This window comes from Syngnathoides biaculeatus, chromosome 14, assembly GCF_019802595.1.
Source record: "Syngnathoides biaculeatus isolate LvHL_M chromosome 14, ASM1980259v1, whole genome shotgun sequence".
In the NCBI taxonomy this organism is placed as follows: domain Eukaryota; kingdom Metazoa; phylum Chordata; class Actinopteri; order Syngnathiformes; family Syngnathidae; genus Syngnathoides; species Syngnathoides biaculeatus.
Genome location: NC_084653.1, coordinates 24,172,779 through 24,190,257, shown reverse-complemented (window position 1 = coordinate 24,190,257; position 17,479 = coordinate 24,172,779). Strand labels below are relative to the sequence as shown.

The 17,479-nt window shown below is 44.8% G+C and overlaps 1 protein-coding gene across 3 annotated transcripts in view; it reads right to left on the bottom strand.

Moving 5' to 3' along the window:
* Window positions 1–2,935: 2,935 nt before the first annotated feature.
* The window catches only part of LOC133512693 (gap junction alpha-8 protein-like), a 40,534-nt gene continuing 25,990 nt past the window's right edge, over window positions 2,936–17,479 (bottom strand). For 2 of the 3 annotated variants that reach the window (XM_061842548.1, XM_061842550.1), the window contains exon 2: window positions 2,936–5,031. In XM_061842548.1, the coding sequence (XP_061698532.1) occupies window positions 3,754–5,016 (1,263 nt within the window). In that variant the 5' untranslated portion in view covers window positions 5,017–5,031 and the 3' untranslated portion in view covers window positions 2,936–3,753. Of the gene's footprint in view, window positions 5,032–5,592; window positions 6,060–17,479 lie in introns of all 3 variants that reach the window. The other variant, XM_061842549.1, reaches the window with a different exon arrangement.

Below are 17,479 nucleotides of genomic sequence, written 5' to 3'. Positions count from 1 at the left end.
TGGGACCGTACCGTAATTTATGAACGAAAGCCCTTTATTGTCATGATACACATTGTACAAAGAGCTCGGAGGGCTTTTCCTGTATCAGTGTATACGTAAAAAGCGAGGTAAAAATAAATCAAATTAGATGTGTGGAATGGATTTACATCTGGGTGGGGTTCACGTCATTGTAAAAGGACTCAGTTCTTCCCAAAATGTTCAGTGGGAATCCCATCCCGTCCTTTTTCCATTCCTGCTATAGCAGTCCTCAATTCAGTCGAAGAGATTTTTTTTTTTTGTCCAAGGTGCTGAGTGTCCTTTGGTGTGAGTTTGGGAAGTTTGAAAAAAATGATAGAAGGATTCCCAAGATTTATCCACACCCTGGCAGCTTTGAGAAATATGAATTAAAATCATTCGTGCATTCCTGAGTTCCAGACATTTTTCCGCCCACAGGCCTGAAATCAGGTCATTCAAATTTCTCGACCTTATCTAACGCACTCCTTCTACCTCTCCTCCCACAAGCTATATGGAGAAAACGGACACAAACCTTTGTCAAACACTAGTAACGGTCAGAAGGGCCTTTTCTGAACATTAGTAGGGGAAAAATAAGGCTGTGTTTCTTTTTCATGAAATTGACACCTTTATACTATGTTCATGTTAGAGAGTCACTCCATGGAAGTCGTGTCATGTCATTATCCAAGCCGCTTATCCTCACGAGGGTTGCGGAAAAGCTGGAGCCTATCCCAGCTCGCTTCAGGCGAAAGACACCCTGAACTGGTCGCCAGTCAGTCACGGGGCAGATGTCGAGACCATCACTGAGCGGGAATCGATCCCACGCTGCCCGCACCAAAGGCAGTCACGTGTACCACTACATCTACGTCTAAATACCCAAAATATGGGACTTATAAAATATTACTTTTCCCCTTTCCTATGGATTTGAAGTTCAGCTCTCGTTCTTAGAAAATTGTTCAGTCTTTGTCACCTTCTTTCTTTTTTTAAAGCTTTCATCGAACCATCTGCTCGCTGTTTTCCAGCATTTGCAAATCATTTTCAAGTATCGTAATTTTGCTCAGTCTCACACAATTAAAGTGAGAAGCAAACTAAACCATTCAATTTCTTTTAAATTGTTTAACTGCCCCCTATAGAACTCAAAGATCCTCTACTGAGCCAATTTTGTCGAAGATATTAGTTATATTATTTGAAACTTTCACGATAAGGCTCGTTTTCTGAGCAACGCAGCGCTAAAACGCCATCTTGTGGATATGGGGGAAGTCTTGGTTGTGAAAATGAAGGTGAAGAAGAAGAAAGAATTATGGTTGGGAACATTTTTATATCAATTGTCGTTCCTCGGCTGTGACATACAAAACTAGCCAGGAAATATTATAAAAATAGCGTAAAATGCTAAATTGTTCAAGTGGTGTCAAAGAATTCTGCCTAGTAACAAGTACCCATGACAAGGCGTTTGCTACTGAGGCTACAATTATATTTATTTAGTACGTTACAGAGTTATGATAATGGAGGACACGAAGCAGCACTTCCATTTTATTATGTTAGACTTTTTTTTTTTTTTTTTTTTTTAATAATGAACGACTTGTACTTTCTTGTGTTTGTGTGTAATGATCCAATTGTTGAAAGCGGAGAGTAGAAAATGTGGTCACAGGGACCTCTGCTGGTCGTTACAGTACTTTACACAGCAAAGGAGAAAGCACACAGAGTACTCAAGTGCAAGTTGAACCTTTCAAAATGATAGCTAAATGCGATTAATAGAAGAGTGCATGAATATTACAGGTGTTGCATGCAGAGCAATGTGTACAGTATGTGTGTGTGTGCGCGTCTTGTACAGAACAATCACTCTCCTTGATCACGTGTGACTTTTTTTAATTGCATTTAAAAAGATACTCCAACTACACAACTATCATCAGTGAAGACTACAAGTTAGTAAAAATGATATATATATATTTATATATATCATGTCTTACAAACATCACAAGCAATGCAACGGTCTAAATAGAACACACAGTCGTCATACATTAGAAGACACAGCAGTTTATAGGTGTAAACAAGAGTCTTGTGACAATTTTTTTAAATATGTTTTTTTTTTTGACAGCTCACAAAATGGTCAAAGCTGCCTTTGATAGCCAGTATGTGTGTGCATGTGTGTGTGCGTAAGCAACTTGAAATGTGTTCAAGATTCACAATCAATTCAGAGGTTGCATGCAAAAATTTAAGGGGGTCTATCGTGTCACTGTATCAAAACAAAAATTAAATAAAGTTCACATATTTGGAGAAAAGGCACAAGAAGAAATTGTTTCAACGAGTAAAACGTAAGGCTTGATGCTTTATCTTCATTCGTGCTGGTGAATGACGCATTTTAGCGTTCTCAAAATAGCATCCACAATTGATCCTTGCTATTTTCTGACATTGTTGCATCAAATGTCCAAACAGTCTAGACACCCAAGTACCTAAAACAGCACAGTATCTACATTATGAGACATAACATTGCCACTATTATTTCCAAGACTTTTTTTTTTTGGCAAAAGTATCTTTTGTCGTTTTCCCCCTCGGGTCTAACCAACTCAAGTATTTGTCTCGCGCCCCCCTCCCCTCGAACGAGGTTAAGGATGCTGGTTTTCAAACGACGGCCACCCGTTTTCTTTTATTGTCCCGCCTCCCAACAATACTTTGTGCTGACGGGGCAAGATCTTTATCACCCACACGCCTGTTTGTACAGCGCAAAAAAAGAGAGCGGATTTGGCCGGAGGTGGCTCTTTATTTATTATTCTCTAATGGGGCAAAAAAAAAAAGAGCCCCTTCTCTTCCAAAAATCCCGACGCATGCTACGCGCAGAGGTCACACAAATCTAAAACGGAGATTAACAGGATCACATTGAAAAAGACGTTCAGGCGTGTGGTCTTTCAAAAGTTTTCTTTCCACCCCCCGTGAAAGCAGTCGTGTGTAAAGAGACGCATTATTCATGGGTATAATGGGGAAAAACAACAACCTCGCAACGCCTACGAAACCTCTGCACGTGCAAAAAAAAAAAAAAGGCACTCTCCTTTTGACGCCGAAAATGTGACTTTTGCTGATGACGAAGAGCTACGTGACGTCGTACGCGAATGGAAGAGTAGGCACTTGTCCGCGTGGCGTGCGCTCGCGTTATGGCAACGTTTTTTTGAACGACAGCGAAAGTGACTGATCGGCAGACGCACAAGTATACTGAAACGCTCTTCGGCTTGTAAAAATGTCCAAACCTTCCATCGTGTGATCAAAACCTTTGGTTAAAAAAAAGGTCTTACTTCAAAATGGAACATACAGTATCATTTTTTTTTTTCCTATATCAAGTAAAAACGTGTCTGCCCTGCAATTTTCGAATACAGAGAACACACTTTTTGTTTCATATTTGACACAAACACAAATATTGATATAATATATATATATATAATATATTGATAAGATATTGAATTTTGGAAGGGTGGAGCATGCACCAAATAGGGATTTCTTCTCATTATTGCTAACATTTTTGATACTGTATGAGAGCATGATTTAAATTCAGCTCCACAATTTTGCGGTGGAAAATCCTAATGGTAAAATTCAGGCAGGCAATATTGAGCCTTGGCATTTTTAATCACTGACTAAATGTCCATTCGGGGCGGTGTGTTGTTGGTGATGAATTTGGTATGATTTTGGCCATAAATATAGATGTTTTGGCAGTGTGTGTGTGTGTGTGTGTGTGATGTTGCGCAGTGGTACGTGCATCGGCTCACTCTCACATGTTCATACAGTGAGGTCGTCCGACCGGGCCTTGCTGCTCGCTTGGCTCAGTCGGCTCAGAGGTCTGCTGTCCTCTATCGTATCCGACGCCTTCCTCTCGGCCTGGGCCGCCGCGGTTCCTCCCTCCGCGGTGACCGCCCCCTCCGCCTCAACATTGGCCCCCTGCCACTCCCCACCCTCCACCCCCACCGGCGGCGTCTCATTGGCCGTTTCCGCCTGCTGTAGCGTCACCCCTGCGGTCTCAGTGGTCTGGGCGTAGGAGGGCAGAGTCTCGTCGTACGGTTTGGGGATGTCCCCCATAGGCAGCTCCTCCTCGGCCTTCTCCTCGAGCCCGTGGAAGGGTGGGGCCCCCCTGCCGGCTTCCATGCCAACTTCCGACAGCGGGTACAGTTGCGTTATAGGGGGAACTTTCTCCTCATCCAGACGCCTGTAACCTTTGGCCCTCTGCAAAGAGGACACTGCCAAGGGAGGCAGGCTCTTCCCCGGCGGCAAGGCGGCCGAGCCTTCGCCCTGAGCCGGGGCGGGGGCCGGCTTGCGAAAAACAACGCGGATCTTCTTGAGGCCCAGGTGGCTGATCTCCACAAAGTTGAGGAAGAGTGAGACGCAAGCCACGGCCAACATGAAGATGATGAAGACCGTTTTCTCTGTGGGGCGAGACACAAAGCAGTCCACGGTGTTGGGGCAGGGCCAGCGGCTGCATTTGTACAGAGGCAGGATGCGGAAGCCGTACAGGAAGTATTGGCCCACCACGAAGCCCACCTCAAAGAGTGTCTTGAAAATGATATGGCAGATGTAGGTCCTTAGCAAGGTGCCCTCTAGTCGGAACTTCTTGCTTCCTTTGGTGCTGGTCTCCTTCGTGGTGCGGACGCTCCCTTGGTCGGGTGCCAGCGGGAGTCGCTCCTCGTTCAGCTCCTGCTGCCGGCTAAGTTCTGCCTCCTCGCGCTCCTTACGCTTCTCCTCCATGTGCACGTGGTGCACGGCGTGGCCTACGTACACCAGAGACGGGGTGGACACGAAGATGATCTGCAGGACCCACAGGCGGATGTGGGAGATGGGGAAGGCCTCATCGTAGCATACGTTCTCGCAACCGGGCTGCTGCGTGTTGCACACGTAGTCGGACTGCTCATCGCCCCACACAAATTCCGCCGCCGTGCCCAGGATGAGGATGCGGAAGATGAAGAGAACCGTGAGCCACACCCTGCCGATCACCGTGGAGTGCTCGTTGACTTCCTCTAAAATATTTCCCAGAAAGCTCCAGTCACCCATGATCGGTCCGTAGCACTGCGAAATGAAGGATGGGGTAGGGAGGGATATGGAGGGTGCAGATAAGCAGGAGGGTGGGGTAGGCAAACCGGACAAGTGGGGTGGGGAGGGGTGAGGGCGTGGGGGGGGGGGGCACACAAGGAGTGTCAAATGTGAGAAAATGCCCAAAATCGACCAGGAAAACGAACACATTCACAATATTCTCCCCTCGCGTGATACCGCTAATGACCTCATAATGTCTACTGCGCGGATTTTTAAAACTTTTATTTCAGTGGGAATATGGAACTTAGATTGCAAGGTTCGGTCCTACACAAGTGTAGTTCTTGGAAAAATGAAAATGAGTCAACTAAACATCCAATCACCAAGCATGGTTCTCTCGATGCGAAACCATACACGCGACAAACTATGACAAGCAACGCGTTACAGTCGCTATTGCTTCAGCAGTTAGACAAGTCCAAACCAAAGCAACCAGACTAAATGTTAAAATGTTCCCCGCAAAAAATGCATTCGCGCACGTTACGTAAATCGATCTTCCGTATGCTCACAAATGTGTTAAATGTAATGAAATAGTCAACTTGCCACAGCTGCGGCTCCCTCGAAGTTGAGTCCTGTCCCGTTCTCTTGGCACCCGACAGGGAAAAATGAACTTTTTTCTGCCCTCTTTCCCACCTAAAGCCCTGTCCTTGTCGCCCCACTGAGCAGATGTGAATGAATCGGCTCTGATGGTTGGTTTTGAGTTCGCTGCGATGTTTAAGCTTGGAGCCAGACAGCCTTTATTTGCCGGGGCGACGTGTGGTGACGCAGAGAGACAATAGGATCAACAGAGCCCGAGAGGGGATGTATGGGGAGCAGGCCTCGGGCTGCCATGGCAGCATGGACGCCGGACCACCGGGTCCACCCCAGCACGGGAGTCCGTACCGACTTCCTAAAACATCCCGCAAGTTCTTGCGGAGGCTTTGGCTGTAGTTCGACCATGACAGAATTTAGGGAAGTCGTGTAAGGATGTAGGTGTGTGGATGTCCTCGAAGATTAGAAGAAAGGAACGCCTTAAATAAGAAATAAGATCTTAAGTTAGTCAATTTCATTTCAGTCAATCACAAACATGCATTATTGTTGTTTTTGCACATGTACTGTACTTAAAAATGGGATCGTAAAGCGATGTATAGTCAAAACCAAGACCATGAGACCAAATCAATACGAGAGTAAGTCAAGTGCAAGATTCTTTGATGACAAAATGTCAACACAAAGTCTCTGCAGAGATGATACGATAGTAAAACCAAGACTGAGTCAATATCATACCAGGTAAAGACCAAAATTGGGAGGAGATGAGACTATATCAAGACCAAGACCAAAGCAATAATTGAGGATTCAGTAAAGACTCTGAGAAGAGGGCATGTCAACGCAAAGTCAATACAAAACCAAGTCATACATAAGACTCTGAGGACTTGACAAGCTCCGTAGACGTAAGACCAAGGGGATGAAAAGATGGCAAGATGAGGACCAAGGCAATACGAGACTGAGACAAGACCAAGACTCTGAGGACTTGACAAGCCCTGTAGACGCGAGACCAATGGGATGAAAAGACGGCAAGATGAGGACCAAGGCAATACGGGACTGAGACAAGACCAAGACTCTGAGGACTTGACAAGCCCTGTAGACGCAAGACCAAGGGGATGAAAAGATGGCAAGACCAGGGCCAAAGCATTACCAGACCAAACCTTTTTTCTTACAGAGCGTCCGTTTCAGTTTTCATGAAGTCCTTTGTGGGATGTAGTAAATGTGTGGAAAAAATACGATGCAATGATCAGAGTAACAAAAACGATTAATATTATACTATGTTTTCATCAAATGTTCGTTTTTTTTTTTTTTAACATATATCCATTGCAAATTGTTCTCCGTGGATTGAAATCAACCCCCTCCACCTCTTGTCCACAAGGACACACACATGCACACGCATACAAGTAAAAAAAATAAAAAAAATAAAATAAAAATAACACAAAAAACGAACTCATGATGACCCGGGACATGCACTGGTCAGGGTTAGGAAGTGAGAACACGTTTTCTGGCTCCTCGACTTCAGCGTTCCTTGATGAAGAACAGTCAACGTCATTGGGCTGAACGAATGAATCTGGATTTGAACGTTAGCCATAGTGGAAGGTCGCTGTGACCCATTCAAAAGATAAATGATGATACAGTCCAGCGTTCGAGTGTCCGGTCGAGCCTCGCTGGAGAATACGCAATGCGAGATTTGTGCATGCCTTCTCATTTGTGCGTGTGCGCGTGCACGCATGCGTGTGTAAGTATCGTCATATTAGCTGGAATGTGTGGAATGCCCACCCTCGCTGAAACGTTCCCATTTGGTACATGTGGTGAAAGTTTCCGAGGACCGGATGCCCACCACTTGCCCTCGACGTTCAGATTGCACACCGTGGCGCGACTGGTTTTAGGCAAGGCAAGTCAAATTTGTCACGGTCATGGGTCTGTCTGCTGGACCTTGTGCCAGATTATACATATTTTGAATTTAAACTTCACGCAAGTCGGTGTGTGACAAGTGTGCGAGAGGAAAGCAATTTTGAGGAAAAAAAACGAATGCAAAAGTAAGCCACGAAAACGCTTGGATGCGTTGATCCCTCTCATCGCTCTGCGCTGCCAGGTGGTGTCCAACTCCCTTTCAGAGAGCACTCTCACCATGTTGCTAAGTCCCGCCCCTCTCGCCTCACCGCCAATAACGTCGACTTCCTCTTCCGCCTGATGTCTGCGCGCCACATGTTCGAACTGTATGCACACTTAGATTCAGCAATTCATAGAGCGACTACGATGTCCACCTCATTCAACTTTATAAAGAAGTCCATCCATCCATTTTCTTTTGATGCTTATCCTCACGAGGGTCACGGGGGGGGGGGGTGCTGGAGCCTATCCCAGCTGTCAACTGGCAAGGAGGCGGGGTACACCCTCGACTGGTTGAGAGCCAATCGCAGGCCACATAGACACAAACAGCCGCACTAACAATCACACCTATGGGCAATTTAGAGTGTCCAATTAATGTTGCACGTTTTTGGGATGTGGGAGGAAACCGGAGTGCCCGGAGAAAACCCGCGCAGGCACGGGGAGAACATGCAAACTTCACACAGGCGGGGCCGGAATTGAACCTGGGTCCTCAGAACTGTGAGGCCAACGCTTTACCCGCTGCCACACCGCGCTGCCCTTTATAAAGAAGTATGTGAAAAAATAAAATAAAATGGAGAAAATTAAGTTCATAATGGATCCATTTTCTTTTCCACTTCATTCTCAATGAGGTCGCAGGTGAGCAGGAGCCTAACCCTGCTGGTTACTCAGCATCCAAATCCAGACAACCGTTCAAATTGACAGGAAATGATGAGGATAAGCGGTTCAGAAAATGGACGGATGTCACTTTTGCTAGAGGGATTTATTTTCTGGCTTTGCTATTATGAGTCAGGACGGAATCCCCCCCTCAAGTGGAAACAGTTGCGTCTCGTCATGTTCAACATTTTACATCATTCCACCTGAACCAGGAAGTAGTTTACTATCTGCTGTACTATAAATAACCACAAACACGACACTCCATGATTTTTACCGTAATTTATATAAACAACGGCCTATAAGCCGCGACTGTTTCCACACCCGTTCAAGCCTGCGGTTTATGTGGTGATGCAGCTAATTAGTGCATTTTTTTCTAACGGCCGCAAGGGGGCACTCGAGCGGAAAAGATAACAGTGAGACTGAATGTATGTGCCGAGGAAGTGACTTTTACCGGTCCGGCTCTGTTAGCGCTGCGCTAGCGTGTTAGTGCCGTGTCTCAGTGATTTTTACCAGTATGTTTTTTAACCGTCCCTCTGAGCACGGCGGCGGTAGCGTTAGGGTGTGACAGGGCTAGCGTTAGCATGAGAACGGCGGCGCTAGCGTTAAACTCTCTGTGTACCGTCTTTCTTTGTAAAAATCTCGTCTTTCAATGTCGGTTTCAATGTCGCCACTTGCGGCTTTTACACGTCTGTGGCCTATATATGTACCAAATAGTATTTCCTTTACAAATGTACTGGGTGAGGCTTATAACCAGGTGCGCTCTGTAGGCCGAGAATTTCGGTACGCGTTTTTGTCTTTTTGCCTTTCAAGTCAGAATAGAACACTTCCCCTTTGCGGAAAAATAGCTAAAAATTCTCATAACATCGTATAAATAAATACAGGTTGGTTGTCGCTTTTGATAGCGGGCTTTATTTTGGAGTTTTGCAATTTTGATTCACAATAGAAACGTCCCCTTGCCCTCAAATGCCAATTAATTGTCCATTTAATCTTAATATTTTATTTGACAAAACACAAACTAATGCCGAACTACAGTAAATAGCTAAAGCGCAGGTGTCAAACTCAAGGCCCGGGGGGCCGGATCCGGCCCGCCACATGATTTTATGTGGCCCGCGAAGGCAAATCGTCGGTGTCGAAAATCCGTGATTCTTGTGAAAATATTTCCCAACATTTCAAATTGTCATATATAGCAAATGAAAATGTGGAGATGTTATCAGCATTTTTGTGGCTGAAAAACCCGTTACACTTGATTTTTCATTCCAAAACTAGTTCATAAATTTCATGTGTAAATATGAGGAGGCGATTCAGGATTTCTATGGTTTCACCACGACGGCCCCGAGGGAAATTGTAACTACAAAGTGGCGCGCGACAAAAATGAGTTTGACACCCATGATCTCAAAGAAAATAGCCCTGAATATGAAATGATTGCTTTTGTCCATTTCCTGTTTGTGTCCCAAATGGAACCATTCCCTCTCTTGCAGAATCAAATATGCAACAGTTTGTCATCTTACATCATCGTCGATGAACCAATTAGATATGGGATGGAAATGAACACAAGTACAGTGTGTTTGTCACTTTTGATATTGGGAAAAATTCCCTTGCCCCCGAATGCAAACGGTAAAATCCCGTCCATCTACCTGTAATGTAAAAAATGTGATTCTACGCACACCAGGAAGTAGGTAGCGCACTACAAGAAATATATGAAAAGCGCACATCCTCCCTCGCTTCCGGCCCACAGGCAGGCAGGCCCGTGTCGTGTCGGAGGACGGCGGCCATGTTTGGACCTCTGGTGTATCCAGCGGGTTTCTCTTTAAAGAGCTGCGTGTTGGTATAGAGGACGTTTGGATGCTAAGCCCTACAGTGGACGCGTGAATGGAACTAGGATTTTACACAAAGACATGATGTCATGATGCAGGGCGTGGACGCTATTGAGCGCGTGCAGTGAGGCGCGAGGGCAGCTTAGACCTCCGAGGCAGGGCACTTACTGGCCGCTGACCAGAATGCTAACACGCTAACAATCGTATCGTGGGGCGATCTGCCTGCAGATCCACGCGGCCGACCGCTTCCTGCTCGCGGTGGACTTTGTAAGACAGGAAGTGACGTACCGCTTAACTCGTGTGATGACCTTATTAGGCGATAAGCTATCTCATAACTTTGGTCGAAGTCACGGGGTGTTTTACTTGAACCAAAAATGTGAACACCAATGGTGCTGCACACCAGGGAACATACACTCTTTCGCAGTCTGTTGTGTGTTACGGACTTTTTGGATCATTTATCTTCCATCACAGATCTTAATTATAAATACATCTTAGTACGGGACCATTAATCGGATCCTTTAACCTGGTCTTGTCACCCTCACTTTTCTTGTGTTGGCACTTGCTACGAGGCTCAACATCAGAGTGCGGTCTGCATTGCCGGCAATCCGATTCATTTCCAGGGGGTTGCACTCCGTCAAGTCACCGATTTACGTTTATGAACAAAATTTCTAGTTGCAGCTGAGACATTGAGGGTCTACGGTTTGTTGACATCTGCAGTTCCTCTCTGCTTTGTGAAGATGACGTAGTTCTGTTGGCTTCATCCCTCACTGGAGCAATTTGTGGATGAGTGCGCAGGGTGACGTGGCCTCCCCGGGTCCAAGAGGAGATACCGTCTCAAGTGGAGAAGTTCAAGTATCTCAGGGTCTTGTTCGCGAGTGAGCGGGATCGAGATCGACAGGCAGATCGGCGTGGCGTCTGCAGCGATTCAGATCCTGTATCGGTCTGTCATGGTGAAGAGCTGAGCCGAAAGGCAAAGTTCTGGATTTACCGGTGGATCTACGTTCCTACCTTAACCCATGGTCAAGATCCCTCGGTTGTAATTGAAAGAACGAGATTGCAGATACGTGCGGCCAACATGAGTTTCTTCCGCAGGGTGTCCTAGTACTCCCTGAGAGATAGGGTGAAAAACTCGGTCATCTGGGAGGGGCTCAGAGTAGAGCAGCTGCTCTACCGCATCAAGGGGAACGACAAGTCCCTGGTGAGGTGTTGAGGGCGCATCGCACAGGACAAACTGGAAGAACTATGCCTCCCGGCTGGTCTGGGGGCACCTCGAGATCTTCCCTGGTACAGCCTGGACAAAAGGGGTGGGTAGAGGGACATCTGGGCTTCCTTGCTTTAAGCTGCTACCCCCGAGACATGGCTGCAGATAAGGGGAGCAAGATGGATGGACGGACAGATAGATACTGTAGTACATTGCAAACGGCTCAATGGACAGCTGGCAGCTTGTATTTATGGCACCGAAAAGCCCAAAACAGACGGGGGATTCTACTTTTGGCCAGGGTAGAACGAGGGATCCTCGTTAAAGGAAGCCATTTGAAGCAAAAAAAAAAAAACAAACAACAACAATAACTTTTCGGTACAAAGACGCTGGAGTTAAAATGCGGCAGCCAAAGCGTGCCAGCGTACTCTTGTACCTGTTCGAAGAATCCGACTGGATTTATCATTTTATGGACTATTATTTAGGATATGTGTAACGATTGTGATCCTCTCATTATTTGTTACTGTCACTACTAGTCGTGATTGGGGTTTTAGAAAGTGAGTCCAATCTCTAGTGTTTACATATATTATATTATTTGATACAGCAAATACTCTGAACTGCAACAGTGGTTTGCTTTTCATTTTTGGTACAGTACCGATGCTTTTTATCAAAGCGGATGTAAGAAAATGTGGATCCAGTTGGGTAAATCCCAACTCAGGTCAAAGGGGACAAACTGCAGGGTCCGCTACCAAATATAATAACACCCTTATCTTATTCAAGCGTCGCACTGTCCAAGTAACAAACACGGCGACATCAATTCAGCTCTGTTCATCCGAGCCCGCGGCGTGAATTAAGAGCGGAAAGGTTTCGCCAGATGATCGTTCCTAGCAAGGACTGAACCGACTCAGCAACATGACCTCCGCTGTGCGCGCCCACAGAAAGGAGGCATTCACGGTGAGATTTAGGAAAGGCCGTCGGGCGGGACCCGAGGGCGGCGCTCAGCCCCCTGTCACACGGCGCAACACTGACACCTTGGTGCTCAGGTTTGCACTTAACGGCAAACAAATGTGGACTTGTTCATTTAGCTTGGAAACTGAATTTGACCTGAACTTTGGGCTCGTCGTGGACAAAAGCTGTTTGTCTCTCCTACTTGTGGTGATGACTTCTTCTGTTTTGCACCAGTCATTCGTTTGGAGCCACTTGTGTTATATTTTCAGGCGGTGACGCAATGAGACTGCCATGTGATCGTCCCCGCAGAGACTTTTTCACCTGCCTCGTCGCTCCCAACATTCCTCCGCGCTGACCTCTCACTTTTCTGCGTGTAGCGGCTTGTACTTTTCCTGTCGTAGTCTGAGTGCATTGGGAAAGAAATATTACAATTTTACTACTGCTGAGTAAATAATGGTAACCCCAACGTGACCCTGCGAGGGTTAAGCAGTGCAGAAAATGGACACGAACAATGGCAACTCCTAAAAGTGGCAAGAAAAAACAGTTTGGTTGTGTACTTCCTTACTTACTGTAATTTCCGGCCTACAAGCCGCAACACGCTTTCAACCCTGCGGTTTATGCAGTTAATTTGTGCATTTTTCCTAACGGCCGCAAGGGGGCACTTGAGCGGAAAAGGTAAGAATGAGCCCGGTGGAATATATGTGCCGAGGAAGTGACTTTTACCGACCCTGTTAGGCGTGCGCTAGCGTTAGCGCTGTGCTAGCGTGTTGCTGCTGTGTTACTGGCGTGTCTCAGTGATATTTACCGGTAAGTTTTATTTTAACCGGCCATGTTCGCGTTAGCGCGGCGCTACCACGAATTTTAGCGTTAAACTCTTTCTGTGTCTTTCTTTGTGTCGGTTCAGTGTGGGTTTCAATGTGTACTCGGTGAGGCTTGTAAACAGGCGCGCTCTGTAGGGCGGGAATTTACCATTTATTTTATTTTTAATTTATATATATATATATATATATATATTATTTATTTAAAATAATAATAATTCTTACTGCAGTTTGTGAGGTGGCATTCAATTCATTTACACGTTTCATTTACATTTGTACATGTCCCAGGCACACCCACAATAGTTGAACTTCCACCATATAAAGACACCATGTGCACAAAATATTGAAAGAAATATAAAATACAATAACATATTCTGATTAAGTAGTAATCTCTGTTGAAGAGAAAATTTGGACAAGTATTGCACATAGTAATATTATCTAAACAACAGACTAGGGTCTAAGCTGTTTTTTTTCCCCCATTCTGTATGTGCAGCAATTAATTTAAAAAAACTGAATAATGTATTGCAATAAATATAACTTGTAAATACAGGATGTCAATTCTCAAGTATGTAAACACATTATATGAGGGGGGAAAAAAAGGTCTACCAGACACAAAAATAGTCTTGTCGAGAAGCGATGATAAAAATGAAAAGTTTAGTTTCTCAGTAAATATTTTTTTGCCGGCTATTGTGCTTCGAGATTTCCATTCCGATGGATTGTAGGTAAGATTACAAAAGTGAGTCGTTTGTTTAAAGGTTGAGAATCTTACGAATGTTTGGACTCGCTACCTGCATTTGTGCTTAAAGTTTCCCCTTCCATGTCCTGTTCGGGCACCTTTCCTCACCGCCCGGCTGCCCGTCGGGGTGCGTTTGGTCAACTATTGTCTGACGCTTTTGTTTGCCCGACGTTCTTTTGTCATTGTACACGTTCCATGTAGTTGTGTGTAATGCAGTACTTCATAAAAAAAAAAAATTCATTATTTTATGATTTAAAAACAAAACAAAACGTAATTTCTGGCATATAAGCCGCGACTTTTTTCACACGTTTTCAACCCTGCGGTTTATGCGGTGATGCGGCTAATTTGTGCAACAGCCGCAAAGGGGGAACTCGAGCGGAAAAGGTAAGAGTGAGACCGGTGTAATATATGTCCCGAGGAAGTGACTTTTACCCGTCCAGCCCTGTTAGCGCTGCACTAGCGTGTTACTGCTGTGTCTCAGTGATTTTTACCGGTATGTTTTTTTTTTTTTAACTGGTCCTGTTAGTGCGGCGGCGCTAGCATTAAACTCTCTGTGTACCGTCTTTCTTTGTAAATATCTTGTGTTTCAATGTAGGTTTCAATGGTTTTACCGGTATGTGTTTTTTTTTTAAACGGCCCTGTTAGCGCGGCGCTAGCGTTAGCATTACTGCGGCTCTAGCGTTAGCATTAGAGTGATGGCTCTAGCGTTAGCATGGCGGCGCTAGCGATAAACTCTCTGTGTACCGTCTTTGTAAATAAGTCGAATTTCAATGTGGGCACTTGCGGCTTTTACACAGCTGTATGTATGTACCAAATGGTATTTCCTTTACAAATGTACTGGGTGAGGCTTATAACCAGGTGCGATCTATAGGCCGGGAATTATGGTAATTTAAATGACTTTTTTTTAGTAAGATGGAGATCATTACAACATGAACACTACACTGAAATTAAATTGATGTGGCTTTGCTTTCCTAAAATAATAATAAAAGAAGTTTTATATGCTGTAATTTTCAAAATGTCTTCTTTTTTTTTTGTTTCCAAATAGTCACATATTATACAAGTGAGCCAAGCGGGACAATATCCAATAAATGACAATAATCTAAATGTGGTTGATTAATATACTTAGTAGTATACTTACTTTTGTACCAACCCCCCCTCGCTGCCCAGAGAATATAAAAGGAGCTCTATGAACTTCTGGCAAGTATTGGCTCAGCCGTACACATGACAACGATCTTAACAACCCATCTTTTTGTCTAGCAAACCAAGAAAACATCATCGCGAGCATGACCGGCGCGTGCAAATTTCAAAAAGAAGCTTCGGGGCACACATGATTGTGCCCCACTGACCAAGTAACTGTGGAGCAAGACAGGGAAAACACTTCATCTACGTTGCTAAGTCTCCTGACTCCAGTTTAATGACGGTTGTAAAGTTGTATAATATTCATGTAGACTGCAGGAGTTTCACATACGACTCAGATTTTTTTCGACAAATGGATATAAAGCTGAATTTTGTGTCACATTTTAGGGCATTAAAGTGAAAATTCCCTAAATGAGACAATCGTCATTTGCATAATCTTACTAAAGAAATCAACTTCCATTGTTTCGACCATTGACTTCATAACAGTTGCTGGTGCTGTGTATGTATTCAGAATCAGAGAATGTTTGGGTTAGGGTTGGTCGAGAGAGTCCGAGTCCTTCTCCCTAAAGTGTAAGTCCATATGTGGAGAAGGTAAATCTGCATGGGCCTCCCGCTTAGTGTTGTTCTCCCAACTCACTCCCAAAAAATGTTGTCCCAATGTTTTGTTTTCCACTCCCTAAATAGATCAAATTAAAATTGAGTCTTGTTCAATTGATAAAACTGCCGATTAAAAGCATCGAGGATTCGAGTCAGCCCCTGGCGCAACGTTTCGGCATGACTGTGCCTTCTTCAGGCGCAGCTTATACTGAGTGAAGTCAGTCAGTCGTCGGTGTGGTCCTTTCGGACGTCGTGTGTGTCTGTGTTGATGTTTTGTCCGTCAGAATGTTTTTGTTGAATTTCCTTCTAATTAGGTTGTTCATTTTTGTAACTATGCTTTTGGAATTTAAAAAACATGCCAATAGACCGAATTAGTTGTTCCTGCCTCCTTCCTAAATGAAAGTAGTTACCACCATCCTCCATTTGTTACTTTAAAATAAATAATTAATTTAGGGGGGGAATTAAGGTTATGGTTAAGTGCGTAGCGATGAACCCCTCCCCACAAATGAAGGAGGGAGGTGCACGGGCCCTCCGACCCGAAGATTTGTCCGCCCAAACCGACTTCCTCTTCCCATCCTTTCAAATTTAGTAATAACCCCATAATTTGTTCACCCCCTTAATCTAAACCAAATTGAAGCCTCCATCCTTTTTGTTGTCCATTGTTTCTGACCAACCTCCAAATTTAAAGACTACCGACTAAAAACAACGTAAGAGAGTGAGTCTTGTTGCGCAACGTTTCGGCTAACGTAAGCCTTCTTCAGGCGCATACTCACTCCAAGTCAGTTAAGTCGTCATTTGTGTCCCTTTGGACATCATAAGTCAAGTGTCTCGGTGTTTGTCAGTTCAAGTAAATTTAATCGGCAATTCTTAGGGTTAGGGTAAGGATTTGGGATAGGGATAGTACAAGGAAAAGGGGAAGTGGACTTGGGGTTAGGGGAAGGGGTAGGAATCAAATCCGGAAAAAGATAAGAGGACTTAGGGATAGGGAAAAAGGTAAGTATAGTATAGGGAAAGTGACATTTTACATTTTAACCAATTAATGTGAATTTTTGTTGTTCTAGGTTATGTTGCAGCACTTGGGCCGTCAATGAGTCACTGGTTATGGTTAGGATTTGGGTAAGGGGTTGGGATAGGTTAGGGTGTGAGTTGCCTTTGCCATATTTTCTGCTAAGAACCGTAAACTACTTTATATGATAAGATAGATCAATAAATGTTTGATCATCCTGACGCCCTTTTGCAAAATCTAATTTGTTTTCACACCACTACCCGAGTCCTGCAGGGAAATCTTTTGCAACCACACCAGATCCCCTCGCCTGATTTGAGGGGAAAAAAAATAAAAAATAAAATTCCCAATTTGACGCTTTTTCAGGGAGCCAATTTTGAATAGCTTCGTAGAATTCCTTATCCACAACCACAACCCCAAACCAACCACTCACTGAGTTTTGATTGCACAATCACTTTGTTGAAAGTTTCCAATGTGCTACCAGGGCCTTTTTTTTGGTGGGCAGGGGGATGGGGGGGGACATAGCAATCTTACATACTAGCACCAGAGGTCCCAGATTGACCCAGAAAGTTACGAAAGTCAGTGATCTGAAAATTTGACGTGCTTCTTTTTTTCCCCACACCAAAAGGGCAGAGAAAACCTCGACACCGACACAATGGCCAGTCTGACCTAAAGAATGCCCAAAATATCGTACAACTTTTCTGTCGATTCTGTCACGGCCAGAACACGAGGTTGGACCCAAATGCAGGACTCGGGAGACGTTGAGGCAGTTCATTAACGTTTTTATTCAGTCTAGTGTCGGGGATAAGCAGGCAGGCAAAGGCAACGAGAGCAGCAGGAACGAGGACGTCAGGCGGAAGAGGTTAGGGTTGGTGGGCAGGCAGGAGTCGGTAC